The sequence below is a fragment of the Opisthocomus hoazin genome, chromosome 19, assembly GCF_030867145.1.
Source record: "Opisthocomus hoazin isolate bOpiHoa1 chromosome 19, bOpiHoa1.hap1, whole genome shotgun sequence".
NCBI lineage: Eukaryota > Metazoa > Chordata > Aves > Opisthocomiformes > Opisthocomidae > Opisthocomus > Opisthocomus hoazin.
Window position 1 is genome coordinate 5,203,296 of NC_134432.1, and position 17,515 is coordinate 5,220,810.

The 17,515-nt window shown below is 49.0% G+C and overlaps 1 protein-coding gene across 5 annotated transcripts in view; it reads right to left on the reverse strand.

Annotated features, from left to right (window-relative positions):
* Positions 1–531: 531 nt before the first annotated feature.
* LOC104335361 (discoidin domain-containing receptor 2) overlaps positions 532–17,515 on the reverse strand; it is a 63,781-nt gene continuing 46,797 nt past the window's right edge. For 4 of the 5 annotated variants that reach the window (XM_075439340.1, XM_075439338.1, XM_075439341.1 and 1 more), the window contains 10 exons: positions 16,303–16,549; positions 15,335–15,427; positions 14,665–14,822; positions 14,237–14,432; positions 12,790–13,034; positions 10,060–10,181; positions 9,501–9,698; positions 6,294–6,528; positions 4,772–4,921; positions 532–3,552 (listed from right to left, as the gene is read on the reverse strand). In XM_075439340.1, coding sequence (XP_075295455.1) covers positions 3,412–3,552; positions 4,772–4,921; positions 6,294–6,528; positions 9,501–9,698; positions 10,060–10,181; positions 12,790–13,034; positions 14,237–14,432; positions 14,665–14,822; positions 15,335–15,427; positions 16,303–16,549 — 1,785 coding nt within the window. In that variant the 3' untranslated portion in view covers positions 532–3,411. Of the gene's footprint in view, positions 3,553–3,899; positions 3,938–4,771; positions 4,922–6,293; positions 6,529–9,500; positions 9,699–10,059; positions 10,182–12,789; positions 13,035–14,236; positions 14,433–14,664; positions 14,823–15,334; positions 15,428–16,302; positions 16,550–17,515 lie in introns of all 5 variants that reach the window. The other variant, XM_075439342.1, reaches the window with a different exon arrangement.

A 17,515-nucleotide genomic window follows, 5' to 3' on the forward strand; every position in this document is an offset into this window, starting at 1 on the left:
CGCACAATGGAAGACCGAGAGGTACCAGGCACAAGATGCAACAAGAAGACCCACTGGATGCAAAGAGAAAATTCCGCCCCATGGAAGAGGCACAGCCCTGGCCCGTGGTGGCATCTCCATTTTCAGAGATCTTCAAAGCTCAGCTGAGGAACACCCAGAGCAGCCCAATGCAGATCTAAAGGTAGCTCAGCTTTTAGTGGACAACTGGACCAGAGTCCTACAAAGGTCCCTCCCAGCCTAGACCTTCCTCTGAGTTTAATACCAGCATGAAAAAAGTCACTGAAATGCAGCATCACATTCACAGCACGGAACAACGATCCCAGGCTGTGCCAGGTCCCCCCAGCCTCGTAAGGCCAGCATCTTCCCAGCATTTTCAGAGCCTCCCCATCAAAGCTCACTCCCTGAAGTAGCCACAGCCAGTGGCTGCTCCTTCCAAACCAGGTGTCACAGACTTACCAAAGAGCTACTGAACAATCACACCAAAATATCGGTCCTCAGTGCAGACACCTGGGTAAGAAAGTAGAAATTCGCTTTTGTCAAGGTTATCGTTAGAATTTATTGATATGAGAGAAACATCGTATGTCAACATGTCCACGTAACAGAAGTACAAAGGCCGTCCAGGCGACGTCACAGCGCTCTGTATCTCTAAAGTACAGGAGATCATGCACACGGCTGTGTATGATTTGGGTGCATTTTCTGGGACAGGATGGAAGTGCTCCAGAAACACAATCGACGGGTGGTTGGCTAGCCAGTAGTGCCAGGTAGGGTACGCGACAGGCTACAGCAGGGACCACGCTGGCTTTGAGTCGCATCACCCAGTTCCAGACAGACGGTGCACACATGTGACGGCCACTCACCCTGTGCCCTCTACACAAAGGTGAGGAAATCAAGGGGGTGAGATTCACCCAAACCTGAGCAACCCTCACCAGGAGATGAGACAGCTCAGACCGTCTGGCTCCTTACCACATCCAGGGGCTCAGAGGAGCAGCTCAGACGGAGATGCCTACACACAGCCAGGGGAACCCACACCAGGTCACAATCCCAGCATGGCAGGAGTTGGAAGGGACCTCTGTGGGTCACCCAGCCCGACCCCCTGCCGAAGCAGGGTCACCCAGAGCAGGCTGCACAGCACCGCGTCCAGCCGGGGCTGGAATATCTCCAGAGAGGGAGACTCCACAGCCTCCCTGGGCAGCCTGGGCCACGGCTCCGTCACCCTCAGAGAGAAGAAGTTCTTCCTCGGGTTCAGCTGGAGCTTCCTCTGCTTCAGTTTGTGCCCGTTGCCCCTTGTCCTGTTGCTGGGCACCACTGGAAAGAGTCTGGCCCTGTCCTCCTGACCCCCACCCTGCAGATATTTAGAGGCATTTCTAAGGTCCCCTCTCAGCCTTGTCTTCTCCAGGCTGAACAAGCCCAGCTCCCTCAGCCTCTCCTCGTAGGGGAGATGCTCCAGTCCCCTCTTCATCCTCATAGCCCTGCACTGGGCTCTCTCCAGTAGCTCCTCATCTTTCTGGAACTGGGGAGCCCAGAACTGGGCACAGTACTCCAGATGGGCCTCACCAGGGCAGAGCAGAGGGGAAGAGTAGAGGTCTGCAGCAGGACAACCTGGGCATGGTCCTACCGAGCGAGCTGCAACTGGGAAACCTCACAACGGAGTCTGCTCTGCCTGGGGAGCAGATGTGGCCATGCCACACTCTGTCCTGGCATCTGCCAATTCAGAAGCAGGTGTTTTTTCCTTCAATGTAACAATTCTCCTCCTGTTGTAACTGTTCTGACGTTCCCTCGCTCAGCAGTGCCCTCTTAGAGCTCGGAGCACAGACAGCCGTTCATACTATCCTTGTGGCCAGATAAAAATTATCTTTATAATCTTTACTGGAAATACATGCTCTGCTGGATGCTGTTTAAAAAAAAAAGTCAAGTGCTGAGCTTTCATCTTCTCCCAGCTGATGAAATATTTGGTTTGGTCCTAAGTATCTTGCTAAACGTTTAAAGAGGGAACAGCAGAGTATTCCCCAGGCATCTGCTAAATCCACAATGGATTTATTGTGGAAACGAGCCGAATTCTCCAACTCACTCCAAAAGGATTTCAGAGCCCTCTCAGACTCTCCAGAGAATGAGTCATCTGTGACACAACAAACAAAGAAACCCACCAAGTTCAATGAGTAAATTGTCTTGCGTTGTGCAGGGAGCATCCAGAATGAAACACAAAGCCCGACTAAGGGGACGGGGCTGTCCCCTCTCCCGCTGCCAATGTGGTCACGGCAACAAAGGAGCCTGGGCTGAAGCGCGTCTGCCTGGCCGCTCGCTCTGACCCTGCTGCAGACCTGAGGAGGAACCGCCGACGCTGGGAGTACGTACCCGAGCGCGTGTGCCGGGGGACGACCCGTACTCTGCTCCTCCTCCTCTCGCACGAGCCAGGACAAGTGACACAGCGGGTTCTGCTCTCAGCCATTCGGTTTCACCAAGTCTAAGTTCCCTCTGCACATGTAACAGCATTGACTTAGAGATCTCATATTAATGGGTAATTATACAGGATTAATTGCACATCAGTCCATTGTGGCTACAAGTTCATTAGGCTAATAAATCTACATAGTGACAGTAGTACAGTATCAGCTACTTTTCAATACAAACTCCCTACCCTAGCCTTAATTTGTAGGTCAAAAGAAGATCGTCTACCATAGTGAACTTCCTATGACCTTTAACATTCATTTTCAAAAAAATTTTTTTTCTAGAAAAAAAAAATCCAGTGTGGGGAAAACGCACATATATAACAAAAGCAGTGCTTAACAACCACAGGAAAAAATAACATGATCTTGGACTCTTCCATCAGCATCCTCCGTAGACCCTGGTAGCATTAATTCCAAAGGGTTGCTAAATCCAGCTCCGTCAGTTCTCAGGTCCGTTCCACCATTCCCTAGCTGCAGACACTTCTAGTCGCTCACTGTACGCGTCGTCTGCAGCAAGAGCATACAGAAACACTTGCTAATGTGCACAAGACTTCCATCTGATTTAATGGAACAGTTTTAGAAGGCTGAAGTCTTTACTTCTAGAAATCTGTTCTCGAGTGGTAGCGCTCTCACCGACCAGTAGCTTTCTACTCCACCCAGGAGAGAGCTCCAAGTCCCTCAAAGTTTTACTCGTTCGTTTCGCCCAAAGGTGTACGGGTATGTAATAAAACCCCTCTCACAGTATTCCCAGGAAATGATTCAGAAGAGGAGATGATTTTTCAACCAAACGAGATCCTCTTGTCCTGTGTGTCAGACCATGGCCAATAGAGTGAGCAGCTGCCATGGACGTCTCAACTTAAATATGGAACAGTCAAGGGAGGAGAGCAAGGTGGCCTGACCATCTTCCCATGAGGTGCAGGCAAGGAGACAAAGTCACTCTGTTCTCAACAGTTTGTCTCTGTTTCTGGAGTCAAATGTTTGATTCCATTTGTTCTAGCAGGAAGTGGTGAATCATGTCAAAAGTGGGACGATCTTTTATATCCCTGCTCCAACATTTCAGCATCAGGTCAAACACAGGGTTAGGACACAGAGGAGTCTGGGAGAGATAGATCTGAAAGGAAGAAACACACAGCTATTTCAGTGGGCTTTTCATAGAAGAACTGAACCTCTACTAAATTAAAACCAAAGGACAGCTTCGTTCTTGGTTTACAGGACACGACCATCATGCAGTGTTTGAAATCCATTAAGCATGAATCTGGCAGTGAAGTCTGGATGGAGCTTTGACGCCATCTCAAATAGCACTGCGGACACCTTGCCAACTTGTTTGATGAGCTGGTCAAAAAACAGTCCTTTGTCCCCCAGGAAACATGAGTGCTTCACAGAGATTCGGCTTCCAAGCGACAGCAAAACAAACCAAAACCAAATTTACCACAATAAAATCCAAATACTTTCACTTACCGTAGACAGCCCATGAGGCTTTCTAAGCATCGTGACAGCTTGGTAGCAGAAACAGAAAAGACACCTTTTAGAGCTTATCTAAAGCACAGCCTGGCAGATTCCCCCCCACACTTCAATACACATCTTTTAGGCTCTCCACTAGATCATTAGTATTCAGGAGACAGTGAATAAAACCTCACATTATTTTACTCCTCTTCACTTGTTGGGTGCTGAAGCTGAATTTTGGGAGAACAGCAAACAACATGCACTACACTTTTTTGGGTACAGTGATCCTCAGTAGCGAGGGGCTGGGCTGCCCTGCTCTATTTGGCATCACCACTGGTATCTACTGAAGGCAGCAGCAGCGGAGTGCACAGCGCTGCCCGGGAGTCAGCAAGAGAGGAAAGAACGACACAGAAAAACCCCTCAGCAACTAGAGAAGGCCAAAGGCTTGTTGGCATACACTGAGATACTACAGGGAGTATCTAAGCCCTGGGCACCAACAGTTGCTCCTTTCTCACCTCAGTAAGTGCTGCCTCTTCTTTCAGAGAAAACGCTAGCAGGAGAGAGATCTGACAGAGCAAAAGGATTGTGTAGGAGAGCCTGAAAAAGCTAAGGAGGACCGCGTAGCAAGGGCAGACTGAAATGGAAGTGGCTTGTAAGGGAGAAGCACTGGACAGGGCCAAGAGGTTCTTCCAGCAGGATCCCACGAGAGGAAAGCCAGCGCAGGGAGTCTGGAGGAAGGGGAAGAGAGGCAGGACACGCCTGAAAAGATGAGTCATAGCGCAGAGACGTCTGCAGATGACGCAACGCCAGCAGAATGGCCCTGTGGAGATTCACTGGGATGGGACAAGGTCAAGCGAAGGAAGGAGAGGTCACGTTTCCTTTCTTACCTGCCTGCCCTGGCTCCGGAAGAATTCTCCTGTGTTCTCGATGACTTGCTCGTCTGAGAGGAGGCTGTAGGGTTGCTCCTTACACAGTGTGAACATCTCCCAGAGGGTGACCCCAAATGCCCAGACATCACTGGCCGTGGTGAACTTGCCCTGTGAACAGAAAGGATGTCGCAAGCCCGAGTTGCTCACAGTGCACATTCAGCAAAAGCCATTTCAGTCTACACCCTCTGCAGCTGAACATGAGGACGCAGAATTTGTACCTGGGAAAACGCTCTCAAAAAGAGACTGCAGAGCGGGTGACCTGCTCTCGGCAACGCACAAAGGGACTGAGGGATGGCATTGCCTCTTTGGGGGGCAGGAGCAGCACGTCTGCGGGACCCAGGACAGCTTTCACTGGGACAAACCTCTGGAAATGGGGAGCAAGTCTCAGAGAAAGCCAGAGACTCCTGAGAAAGTCTGTATTGTCTGCAGCAGCGGGCGAACAGGCTGTGGCAGGGGGTGGGTAGCTGCTGCCTGCCTCCACCCAAGGCACAGCAGCGCAGCACAGAAAAGCCTTTGAAAGGAAGCAGAGCCCTTGGGGTGGAAGCAGAGCCAAAGCGGACTCCAGGCTCTTCGAGAAAGGCCAAGATAATTTGGATCTTTGCACATGTAAGATGTTGGTGACAGTCTGCTTGCTGCCCCTGTTTTCCATCTTCAAAAATGCACCCAAACTGGCCGTGTTTGGAACAATGTGTTTCTGAAGAAGTAAAAAGAAGCTTAACATTGCTCAGAAAAATAACAGACAACAATCTAGGGCTGGGGGCCCTGTTTGAGCAGAAAACACCCAAGACCCAGATTGCCCAGGCTTATCTGGCAACCCTAGCAGTTTGTCAGTGTTTGGAAGATGTTCACACAAGGAAGATGGGAGTGACTTACGGTTTAGATGCAGCTGTAACCAGGAAAACAGGGTGAATTTAGAAAAGCCTAGGCCTATCAGTCTTCATAGCAGAGGTAATTACAATTTTTCTGGGTACTTGGAGGGGGCGTTGTAAGAAAGTAAAACCAGGTGATCTCACCAACTAGTCTGAGAAAGAAATACGGGGCTGAATATTGGGGAACTGCCTCCAGACTGGATGCATTTGGGCTGTTGAACAATCTAAGTGGAGACAGCAGGACCCTTAAACATGAGACAACAACCCCACCTCAAAACCAGACTTAGCACTTCAGACTCATGAAGTTCTGCCCCTGTCCCTCTCAGCTTCACGGCTGCCGAAATAAGCACAGAAAGGCAATTTCCTTATGATTTCGGCAGGAATCCTGAATGCCAGGCACAGAACAGACATTATACTCTAGATGCTGTATTTGCAAGGACATGCTCCAGGATCTGAGTTATGTCCAACGTGACCTAATGCACACCTCACCTGGGGCCATCTGTAGCATATGTTTTGATGCTGTAAGAACCATTACAGACACACGCGTTGCTATTTCAGGGGCACAGTGAAAGAAATCAGAGGGAGAGAGAATGGTTTTGTGCAGTCCCTACCAGGAGGATGCTTTCCCAAGCCATCCAACGTATGGGCAGTACGGCTCTTCCCTGGATACGGTAGTAATCCCCACTGTAAAGATTCCTGCTCATGCCAAAGTCCGCAATCTTGATGGTGTAGTTGTTCCCCACCAGGCAGTTGCGAGTTGCCAGATCTCTGTGCACAAAATTCAGAGATGCCAAGTACTTCATTCCAGAGGCAATCTGGGTGGCCATGTACAGCAGGTTAGAGTAGCTGCATTAAAAGAAAACAAAACAAATTAAAAATTAACAGAATTCCCCATGCTCAACTCTTCCTTGCATTTGATGGATTATAGTGAACTGTTACTTTATTTTTTACCATAGCAGTGAAACTAAACTGTCTAGTTTCAGTGCGCTAACCCCCTCTCAACTGCCAGGCTAAGCCAAGTTCCTGGGCTGACTAAGCGAAAACAGACAAGCTGTCCCTGAAATTCAGGGTCCTGAGAATTTGACGTCCCTTAGTTTTTTTGGTTTTTTTTTTAATATCAAGCATTAATCCCAAGATTTTTAAAGAGTTTAGGCATCAAAGCAGCAATTTTTTGCAGAGACGCATGAAAAATTAAGCTGTACAATCTCAGAATCTCCCATCTAAAAAACCGTTTCGCTTGGTATTTCTAACACTGCCACTACGGCATGCTTACATTAATGTAAATATGTCACTTCACATTAGAGAGCTTACTTTAATACATTTAATATTACTGAACACAGATGCATTTTCCCTCTAACAATTTTAATTCCTCCGTTAGCAAAATGAAGATAATATTAATAAGTTGCATGATACACAGACATAATTTGGACCATCCGACTTCCATCATTCTTCACACACTACTGTTGTGTGACTCGGCTGTTTCCCACTGTGCGTGCGCAAACGCTTCCCGCAACCAAGCACTGGTCACAACAAATCCCGTTAACTGAACAGTTCGTATTTCTCTGATAAAGCTCAGCAACAGAAAGTCTTCGTCTCTTCCCCTTTGTGCTCTGGTGGCAGCGAGAAAAGCCCTGCTGTGTTATTTAAATGGCAATAATGTAATGCACCTAATGATAATATATCCAACCTGTTCTAATCGATAGCTACGCTATCGCTGCAGAGATTAAAAGGCAGCCCCTGGCAGAGCACTGGCAGGAGGGTCTGGGCACCGTTTCCCTCCCTGCCTTTCACAGAATCACAGAATCACAGAATAGTAGGGGTTGGAAGGGACCTCTGTGGGTCATCTAGTCCAACCCTCCTGCCGAAGCAGGGTCACCCAGAGCAGGCTGCACAGCACCGCGTCCAGGCGGGGCTGGAATATCTCCAGAGAAGGAGACTCCACAGCCTCCCTGGGCAGCCTGGGCCAGGGCTCCGTCACCCTCAGAGGGAAGAAGTTCTTCCTCAGGTTCAGACGGAACTTCCTGTGCCTTCAGCACGGTGAAGGCCACACCTCAGCTCGGTGACCCTCGGCCCAGCCCCACAGCCAGCTCGGTGTTCCTCCTGCTGTACCCGAGATCAGAACTCACCCATTTGTACCTCGGTAACCCAGCTGTTGGCTTTTCACACAGGAGCAGGCAGAGCCTCCAGACCCGGCCTTTTCCCTGCTCAGCTGCAGTTGTCTCCCTGCCTGGGGCTGTTGCTCTTCCCGCTCCAGAAGCCCAGACTCTCCTGTCCCACCAGCACCCTGGCAGGGTCCCGGCCCCCTGCCCCTCCAGCTCTGCAGGGCTCGGTGCATGCGGCTCTGCACAGAGGGGCAGGACGGGAGAACCCTCTCAGCTCTCATCTTCATGATTCATTGGACAGCCAGAGAGATGCATTTCAAATACCAAAGAGCCATAAGGGCTTAAAAATTCACAACCTCTCTGCAGCAAAGTGCCGGTCATCGCATTTGGTGTGCCAAGTCCTGAGCCCTAGAGACGGGTGGGATGGGTGGACCTTGCCACGCCAACCCGACACCCACACGCCCCAGTGAGACCGGCTGCACTCCCTGGCAGGGGGATTCACTTCGCTGTCAGTGCACAACTCCTACACAGACAGATACCCCAGCTAGTCATACCGTCTTCCTTTAATGTGAAACTGTATCTGCCTGGAAGGGACAAAAGGAGAGGCCACAGGATCAGCTGCAAGGAGAGAAAAACTAGGGGTAGAGCCAAGTAACCAAAACCAAGGAAGAATCATGTGAGTGACAGTGCTGAAGTCAGATGAGAGGTGAGGAGCAGAGGAAGAAAGGACAGTTTGAGGCTTTGGCCAGGAAAAAATCCGCAAGTCTCGAGGTGAAAGCTGTTTCAGAAGCGTAGAAGGGACAGGAGACTGGGGAGAATTGGAATATGTTTCTACTCTGATGCAAACCCTCTCCCATCCTACAGCCCCTGCTGTGCCACCACTCCACAGGATGCCAGTTTAACACTCCCGGACAGGACCACTGACCACTGCCAGCCACGCTGGTGTTGTCCCAACGTGGTAACACCCAGCCACCTCCTGTCCAGCCCATCAACAGAGCTTGCCCTGCCTATCCGCCTTGCTCTTGAACTACAGATCAATCTAATCCTTTGTGAGGCTACATGCCAAAGGCTAAGCAATGCAGCCATTTCTGATCGGCGCAGGTTACTTTACTGAGCAGAATACGTTAGTCCTACACACAACTCTCCTCTGAGGAAAGGATTTCTGCAATAGTAGAGATGCTTTTATGTTAGATTTAATCCTTCCATAGAGGAGGGAGATAAGTGCCATTGCTGACAGAAAACAGTTTTCTTTGCCAAATGTTCTTTCTGTTGGCTGACAAAATCTTTCCCTAGTGAAGCTCCACACTCAACTCCCCTCACGTAATATTTTTTAGACATCCAGAGAACACCTGAACCTTCTTAAAAGCCTAAGAGACATTCTTGATTTTCATCCCAAAATTCTTGCTGTAATGCAACTGGCTTTGCATATTAATGAAATACTTGATGCAAGTCCACCAAGGTAAACAGTCACATCAGTAAGCAACACATACGAGATGGTCACCATGCCCAGAACAGCTCACACTCAGGGAGACTACACGCAAACATGGACCTCCAGAGGCCTCAAGAACAACGTCCCCCGCAAAGCAGGAGCAGTGTCCACAGTATGTACCACAGCAGTGGCTGGGCTGGAGGAAGGTCAGTGCCTGGAAGGCACAGCAGATGAAACTGGTAGCTCTGTATTGCTGATTTGTTCCAAAGATGGGCAGCTCCCCTTACCTGACGCAGGGAATATTGTTTGAAATGGCAAATTTGCTGTAGATCTCTCGCTGCGACAGGAACTGATTGAGGTCTCCATTTTCCATGTACTCTGTTATCATGCACAGGGGGTCATCACGCACGCACACCCCCAGAAGCCGGATGATATTTGGGTTCTTCAGCCGTGACATGATCTTGATCTCCTTCAGGAAATCATTCCTTGTAAAACAGAAAACACAGGTTCAAATCCTAAACTATTGCTTTGTCTAAGGAAAGCAGAAGTGGCATGTAAGAAAATCTCAGTTTGGAGATATACACATCTGCACACAGTAAGTTTGAAAGCTGGTTCCGTGCTTGTGTTCAAGCAAACAGGATTAATACAGCATTTCAGTTTGACATTACATCTACTTCTGTCCCCCACTCCCCGGCTGTGTCCTGCTCCTTACATGAACACACAGAACTTACACCAGAGACACACGACACTCTCTTAGAGAAGTCACCAGGGCTAACCTACGTGAAACTGGTGCTTGGAGAGTATTTGCTTTCCTTCTCAGACAGTCGGCATTGCGGATGCACTTACCTGGCTGTTTTGTTGACATCTGATCTCAGCATTTTCACTGCGACGAGAACCGGCTGGTGAGTGAACTCTGTAGATGAGACTCCCAGGAACTCCAGCAGGCCATCGGCTTCACAGAGGTGCACCTGCAGGGCGGAAGGCAGACACAACTATGAGAGTATGCACAAGTTAAAAACCAGAGGAAAACAATATCACGCTGAGGTCACCAGTTGGGTCACCACTGGCAGAACGACCAGGTGAATGATCCAGTGGTGACACTGTTCCAATCAGGAATAGCCCATAGGTTGGCCCCAAATCCTGGACAAAACGTATACATACAATGTACAGCCCAGGTCATAGGAACGCACATGGATCGCAGCCTGCTGTGTCCCCAGCGCGCTGAATTTACTGCACGCATGTAGACTGGTGCAGCAGAATGCTGGGGCAGTCCAATTCGCCCAGCAAGTACTGGAGATGTTCAGGAAGGCCACTGTGCCTGGAGCTGTCTGCTTTACGCTGCATGTGCATGCAAACAGCACAGCTGCAGCAGGTTTGGCATGTACAGCACAGCACACCAGCCACACAAGTCCAGAACTGTCCTGCAGCCAGGCTTGAGTCACCGCTCAAACTTCACTGAGGAGAATCCAGGAATTACAGACAGCTGTCCAAAGTTCTCTAATTCCAGAAGAAAAAAAAAAAAAGAAGAGTGTGTGCATGATGTGAACACCTCAGCTGTGAATATAGCCAGAGCTGATGAGTACAGAGAATTCCAAGTTTCTTCAGATAAATTAAATAAACAAATAAAGACATAAAATTACTGCCAGGGCTGTATAAGAAGGGGTGACAAGACACTTGCTTAAGGAGTTATCACAATGCATATTCAAATGGAGAACTGGGCAAGCGACGCTGGGTGGGGAAAGTAGACAGACCTGACTGTGTGGAATAGGAAATAGGACTGAAGGAAGGGAGCAAACTGGATGTGTGAAAGACAGCAGCGAGGGGAATGTAATGGGAGCTTAATAAATTTTATACGCAGAAAGCACCAAGAACTTATGCGCCAAGCACAGTGAGGAGAAAAAAAAGAGACAGCATAAAAAAAATGGGACAAATCCACAGAACAGAAACAAGAGCACAAAGATGCTGCTGCAGTTACATGGAGAATGAGATCTGCTGTGACCAAAGCACAGTCATGAAGCAGGAATGGGAGAGCGCGCCACGGTACTAAGCACGTGTATTACAAGCGTAGGCAATGTGTCACCGAGTCCAGGGAGTGGATGGTTAGGAGCAAGGAAGAAAAAAGATTGAAAGGGAAGGAAGCTCTGAGTGGAGAGGTGAAAAAAAGCAATGAGCCATGCTGCTAGAAGCAAGACTGCACACTAAGCCAGAGCAGTGGAGCAGAACACATCATGATGACCGGTTTGGTAAAGACTAAGGAGGTGAGAAGGAGAGACGAGAGAACGCGATGCAACACGTTTGCAAAAGTGAGGGAAGGAGCCTGCGATGTGAGGAAAGGAACAGGCTCTGAATCAAGCTCCAAGGAAAATGGGTATGGGAGAGCCTGGCTGCTGCTGTTTGACAACACAAAGGAGGAGGAGGAGGAGAAAGCTTTGACAGTTATTAGGACAGGAATGAGAGGGAAGGAGAAACATTAAGCAAAATAATGAGAAAAAAGCCACTCTGTTTCACTTTTGGAGCACAGCCCAAGACAGGGCAGGATACAAACAACAACAGGAGGGGCTACACTGGCAGCCAGGTGAAGAGGCTGAGGATGTCAGCACCTTCCCAATGCACGGAGTGATCAGGAAAGAGCTAAGAGGGACAGGGAAGGGGCTGCAGTAGGGAAGGTGTGCTGTCAGAAGGGAGAAACTAGAAAGATGGGCACATCACAGAGGATGAAGCAGTCAGTAAAGGGCTGTGCTTTGCCAAAATGTAGTAGACAGAATTTAAGGCTGCAAGTGAGCAAAAGCTGAGAAGAAAAAAAGAGAGACAGTGGAAGAGTGGGAGCAGGAGAGGGGAAGACCTGCTCAGTATGGAACTAGGGATTAATGTGGAAATGAATCAGAGAGAGAAGAAAAGGCAAGGTGAAAATATCCACAGCTTGAAAGGAGCCCAAGGAGCAAAGAGAAAGCTTGGCAGATGACACATGTATGTACCACGCTGCCCAAGGCTCCTGACACAAACTGCAGCTTCAGCAAGCAGCAATGCTGGAGAAATATGTGAGGGGACCATAGCACTTGAGAAATGCCTGTCTGCTTAGGTCAGCGTGCAGAGCCCCACTGGAACCTCGACCTGGTAATGTGAAGGCTGTTTTCACAGCTAGGATCAATCTGTCTCGGCTGGAGTTGCAGCTACGATTTTTAGACTCGCATGCCTAAAGGCGGGTGGCAGCCACCACATGTTTGAGCTGCCCATGGACAACCACGAAACAGTCTAAATTCCCGTCCCCAGACCTCTTCTGTAGGGTCATAAATGGGAACACAGACAGTGAACGGAAGAAGTTTGTAAAGCTCATCTGTGGAGAAAGACTCACGTGGTGCCAAGCAGCAGCCTCACAGGTGCAGAATGGGGCGCTCTGTTGTTGAGCAAAGCTGAGGTCCCTTAGGATCGGCTTCAAAGACATACATTAAATAAAATACCGGCATGCAGGACCCTCAGCCCCCAGATAGGAAGCAGTACCAGAGAGGCAGCTCAGAAGTTTCACTGTGCCAGGCACCTCCTTTCTGTTGGAGGAAGTGTGGAAAAGAATGGCTGTACCTCTCCAAACTGTCCTTCTCCCAGCTTCTCCTTGAGTCGTAGCTGCTGCCGTGGGAATTCACCCACTGAGATGTCCTTCTTGGTAAGCGAATCCACAGTGAGGGCTGGGACTGCATACATGTTGTTGCCAGTCACACCTTGCAGGTGGACAATATCTGTTTCGGCGTAGTGAGGAACATTGTTCTGAAAGCCTTGGTGAGGAGTGGACTTGGTCAGGTCAGGCTCAGCATAGTCCCCACTGCACACTAAAGGGAAACCAAAGACAGCTGGAGTCAGACGCACTCACTCCCATAAAACCAGGATGGCCTGGCTTCCACTCCTCCAGATCCTGCAGACCTCTGGCAATTCAGCCTAGCTGCACACCTACTGCCTTGTACCAAGGTACACCCAGATGGAAGACTCTGCTTTGTTTGAACTAGGGCTTAAACCAGAGCAAGCTGTGCTTCTGCAGACACCAGAATCCCCATGAGGTGCCAGTGAATTCGTGTTAAACAGTTGCCTGCTCTACCCAGTTATGAGAGCTAAAGTTCTTGCCCAGACATGGAGATATGAGTCTGAAGTGATTTCCTGTTTCTGATTCATCCTAAATATGATCTGTTCCCCTTACCTGACACGAGGATGTTGTCTGCAACGTCAAACTTGCTCTGGATTCCCTTCTGCAACAAGAACTGATTGAGGTTTCCATTTCCCATGTACTCTGTTAGCATGCTACACCACCTCTTATAGCTTATTCACAGAAATATCACGGGATAACTCTTCATAATTAACGCCCTGTATGGTCAGTATTACACAGAACACTTCTGCTTCAGGTTCACATCCTGACTCAATCCAGATCAATCTCCCCGTGCAGTATAACACTGGAGCTTAGCAACTTGTCAGTGCTTGAGGAACGCAGCATTTCCCTTCCAGTCACTAACCAGTACTGCCATCACTGAGTTCAAAGCACTGCTGGAAACATTCCCTTGTGCGTGCGTCCAAAAGCTCCCCCCAGGCTGGAAGCCAGTACACCACTGACAATTCTCTGCTGCATTTCCCTCTGCTCTTTCTAAGGGCATTTCAAAGATCCCTTGCTGCAGAAAGAGGTGCTAAAGGTCTTCTCCATCAGCCAGCCCAGGAGTGCTGCATGAGCCCAGGGGCTGATGAGACAAACGATGTGTGATTGCCAAAACCAGCTCCTAAAAGATGACCTGGCTAATGTATAAACACAGTCTTCAAAGAGAACAATAAGAGGCCACCACCCTCTAGTGGGGCTGGTACTCCACCTGCCAAAGTTATGTGCTAAAAAGTTTCAGAGCTCCAGAATATTGTCTTAGGTCCCTGGGTTCATACTGTATTGCACAGGAGTCAGAGAAGATTACTTAGACACTGAGAAGCAGCACATTTTAAAATCCAGTGGAAGTAATAAAAGAATAACTGCATAACTTCTGGAGACTGATGATTACGTTACCTGAATCCTCTGCACTCTGGGAGAGCTCTGGAAGCTTTTGGAGCAGCATAGTTGGCTGGTGATATTCCATATCCAGTGGGAAAGCACGCTCATAGGTGGGATTTGACTGGTGGATCTGGGTCTGGTTGTTGGCAATGGTGTAGCTGTAGAAGGAGAGGCGAACTGTGGCATCCTCCTCCAGGATTCGACGTGGGGCCTGCAAAAGAGAAAAAACTGCTTAGGCGATGCTCAGTTGTCAAGTAATGTGTTGGCTGCAAGCGCAGCAATTTCCAGTAACATCTTGGATAGGGCTGGCATCCTCCCCTGCTGCAAGAGCAGCTTCAGCTGCTCTGTGGAGCTGGGGAAACCCTGTGCTTTCCACTTGTCAGATCATCAGGGTGCGTACTTCATACCAAACTTGAGTCTGCAAAATAGCCCCATTGTATTACCTTTTCCAACCTTTTTTGAACATACTGCTTCCAAAGAATAATGATTATAATCATCAGGAGCAGAAGAATAATAGCCACAAGGCAGCCCACAAGGATGGAGGTACTGGAGTCATCTGCTTTCTCTCCTATCCAGGTGCTGGTTACAGAAGATGTGGTTTCTGCAATCAGAGAGGTATGAAGAAGAATCCAGAGTTAACAAAGCACTGGGCGTTGTCTGTGCTGGCTAACCTCCTACGTGCACCCTCCTACAGTCTGGTACAGAGAAGATCCTTGGCAGTCTCCTGACCATTAACATTAGCTGTGTTCACATTTTGCTCCATCAGAAATTCTCAAGTTGGAGGCCCGTAGCTAAGAAGTATGCAGAGGACTTCTGCAGCCAAAGACTGTTCTTCGTGTTGGAACAGACTCCTGCGATGGACCCACGACAGAGCAGTTTCAGAGTTTCACTGGCTGCACACGTGCCTTCAGCCCACTTGCTCCGAGGCAGATGAGGAATACAAAAACAGCTGAGGCTCGGAGGTCTGCAAGATGCAGCCCTGTGCATGAGGGCGATAACCAGGCCATACCCAGATCTCCAGAAATGGAGCGAGAGACCACGTTAACTAGGATGTCACCGTGAAATCCCCTGACACGTGGGCCCTTGGCATAGCTAAGTGACAGAAGTCCTTACCCCAGGTTCCCTCAGTAACATTGTACTCTGTTTCCAGGAGATCCGTTGTGCTTGTGGGTACTGTAACAAAATTAGGATTCATGCTCTCCATGTCTGTGGAGGGGAAGGAAAGGTGTCAGCCCAACAACCTCCCTGCTCCTGCCCACAGTCAGCGCAACCCCAGCCACCACCCCTGCCTCCTCAAGCAGTACTGGGCTGAGGCCCACGCAGCAGGTCAGGCACACCACAGCGAGAGCAGATACCTGCTGACTCAGCACTTCCCAGCACACCCACAGAACGAGCCTCTCCCCTGCGCAGCGTGTGCTTCCTGGCCACAGCAAACTGCCAGTGCATGCAGGAGCCTGCCCTGGGCTCACCCAGAGGGAGCTGCAGGAGGAGCTTTTCTTTGCTCCATTTTAGCATGATTATAAGCGTAGTCAGCCCAGCCCAGGCCAAGAGCCTGCCTAGTCCCATGCATGACACGGAAGGGAAGCCAGGAGGGGCTGCTATCAGCTAGATAAGCAGCAAGCTGCAATCAGAGCCCTCCTTCCCCAGGAATGTCCTCTCACTATAGCTGACTGGGGACCTTCACACAGGAAGCTACAGCCAGATTATTTCACTGCCAGTGCTGGCAGTTTCCTCCAAGACTCTGTCCATTCCCTTCTAGTGCCTTTTAAAGCATCTTATGGCACCAACTTCTGCGTCATAGTTAAGACTTCAGGAAAAAAAAAAGTCAGCCTCTTATTTTTCATAATCTGCTAACTTGATCATCATCTGTAGATACATTTAAATTATTCATAACTGAATACTTGGTAAAGAGAAGTAAAAATCAACCCCGCAAGCAGCTGTCTCAAAAAGAAGGAATACTCTACAGTCCAATTTTTGGTTGCCCTGATTGTGCTTGACAACCCCATGTGTCCTGCACCTCCACATCATCTCTTTTGCTCTCTGTGCTTCGCCAGATCTGCGTGACCTGGAGGAATACTCACCTGACTGGAAGGAAATCTCGCTCATCATCATCCAAGTGTCAGCGAAGTAGAAGCGGCAAAGTATGGCTTTACCTACGCGCTGATTGAGGGGGACCGTCACAAACCTAGCACTGGGGTTTTTGTCATCTAAGACAGTTGCCACTCCAACAGGTTCAGACTCCCAGTCTGCAATCAGGCGTGGTTTGAACAGACACTCCACTTTCTGGAAGATCTTCACCCCCTTGGAAAACATGTTGTTGCAATGCACCTGGGAAGAAGAGAACAGATCAATCAGAGAGGAGGAAGATTTACTGAAACCTGAATCAAGCCTCAAAGATTTTCTGTTCATGAAAATTTTCTGTTTCTAATACCTCCCTGTATGAATACTCTTAGCCCAGAACAAGAGTGCCTTATTCCAGTATAGCTTCAATCACTCAGTGTGCAATGAGAACATTTGTGCAAAAAGTGATTCTGAAATAGCTCTTAACCCTGCATGCAAACACCACATTAACGGTCAAATTTTAGCAGGCTCTTCAAAAGGCCCATATAAAAATCAATCAAACAAACCCTGTACTAATCTAAAGCCTCACAGACCAATTATCCTTGAATATATATCCTAAGAGGGGAAAGAAAAACCACACCTGGGCTCTAGCCTCTTTTAGAAAGCCTTCAGCATCTGCAGTCTAAGCTAATTTCCTCCCCCCAAAATGGTACAAGCTCAAGCAGATATTCCCCTGACACACACCAGCTCTTCTCCTGTGGTTGAACCCTGAAGACAACTAAGGATCTAAGTTTTCTTAACACCATCACGTAAGCCTGCATCCATCAGCCTCTCCCGGTGGCTCACCATCAGGTTGTCCCTGCTGCAGTGGCACCACTGGTGTAGCTAATGATGCTGTAACTTAAAATGCAATCACTAATCACTATGCTGCCAAGCTAACATCTCACTAAAACAAAGGCATCCTCTTTCCTCTCAGAGTTACAGCTCTACATAGCCCACTTCAGACTATCCAGTTCACAAACTGCTGTCAGGCTGACTTCACGCCTCTGTATCTGGGAGGTTTGTTTTGCCCTCCCAAGAGCTGGTAGCAACTTTCTGCCTTCCTGCTCTTGGGCTGCACCCAAGCCAAAAGGCTCCAGCACAAGAGCACCATCTCCACCTCCCTGGGTTGGGGCACTGCAGAGCCGCCAACAGCAGACACCTAGCACTCTCCCAGGCCTCCAGCACTTCCAG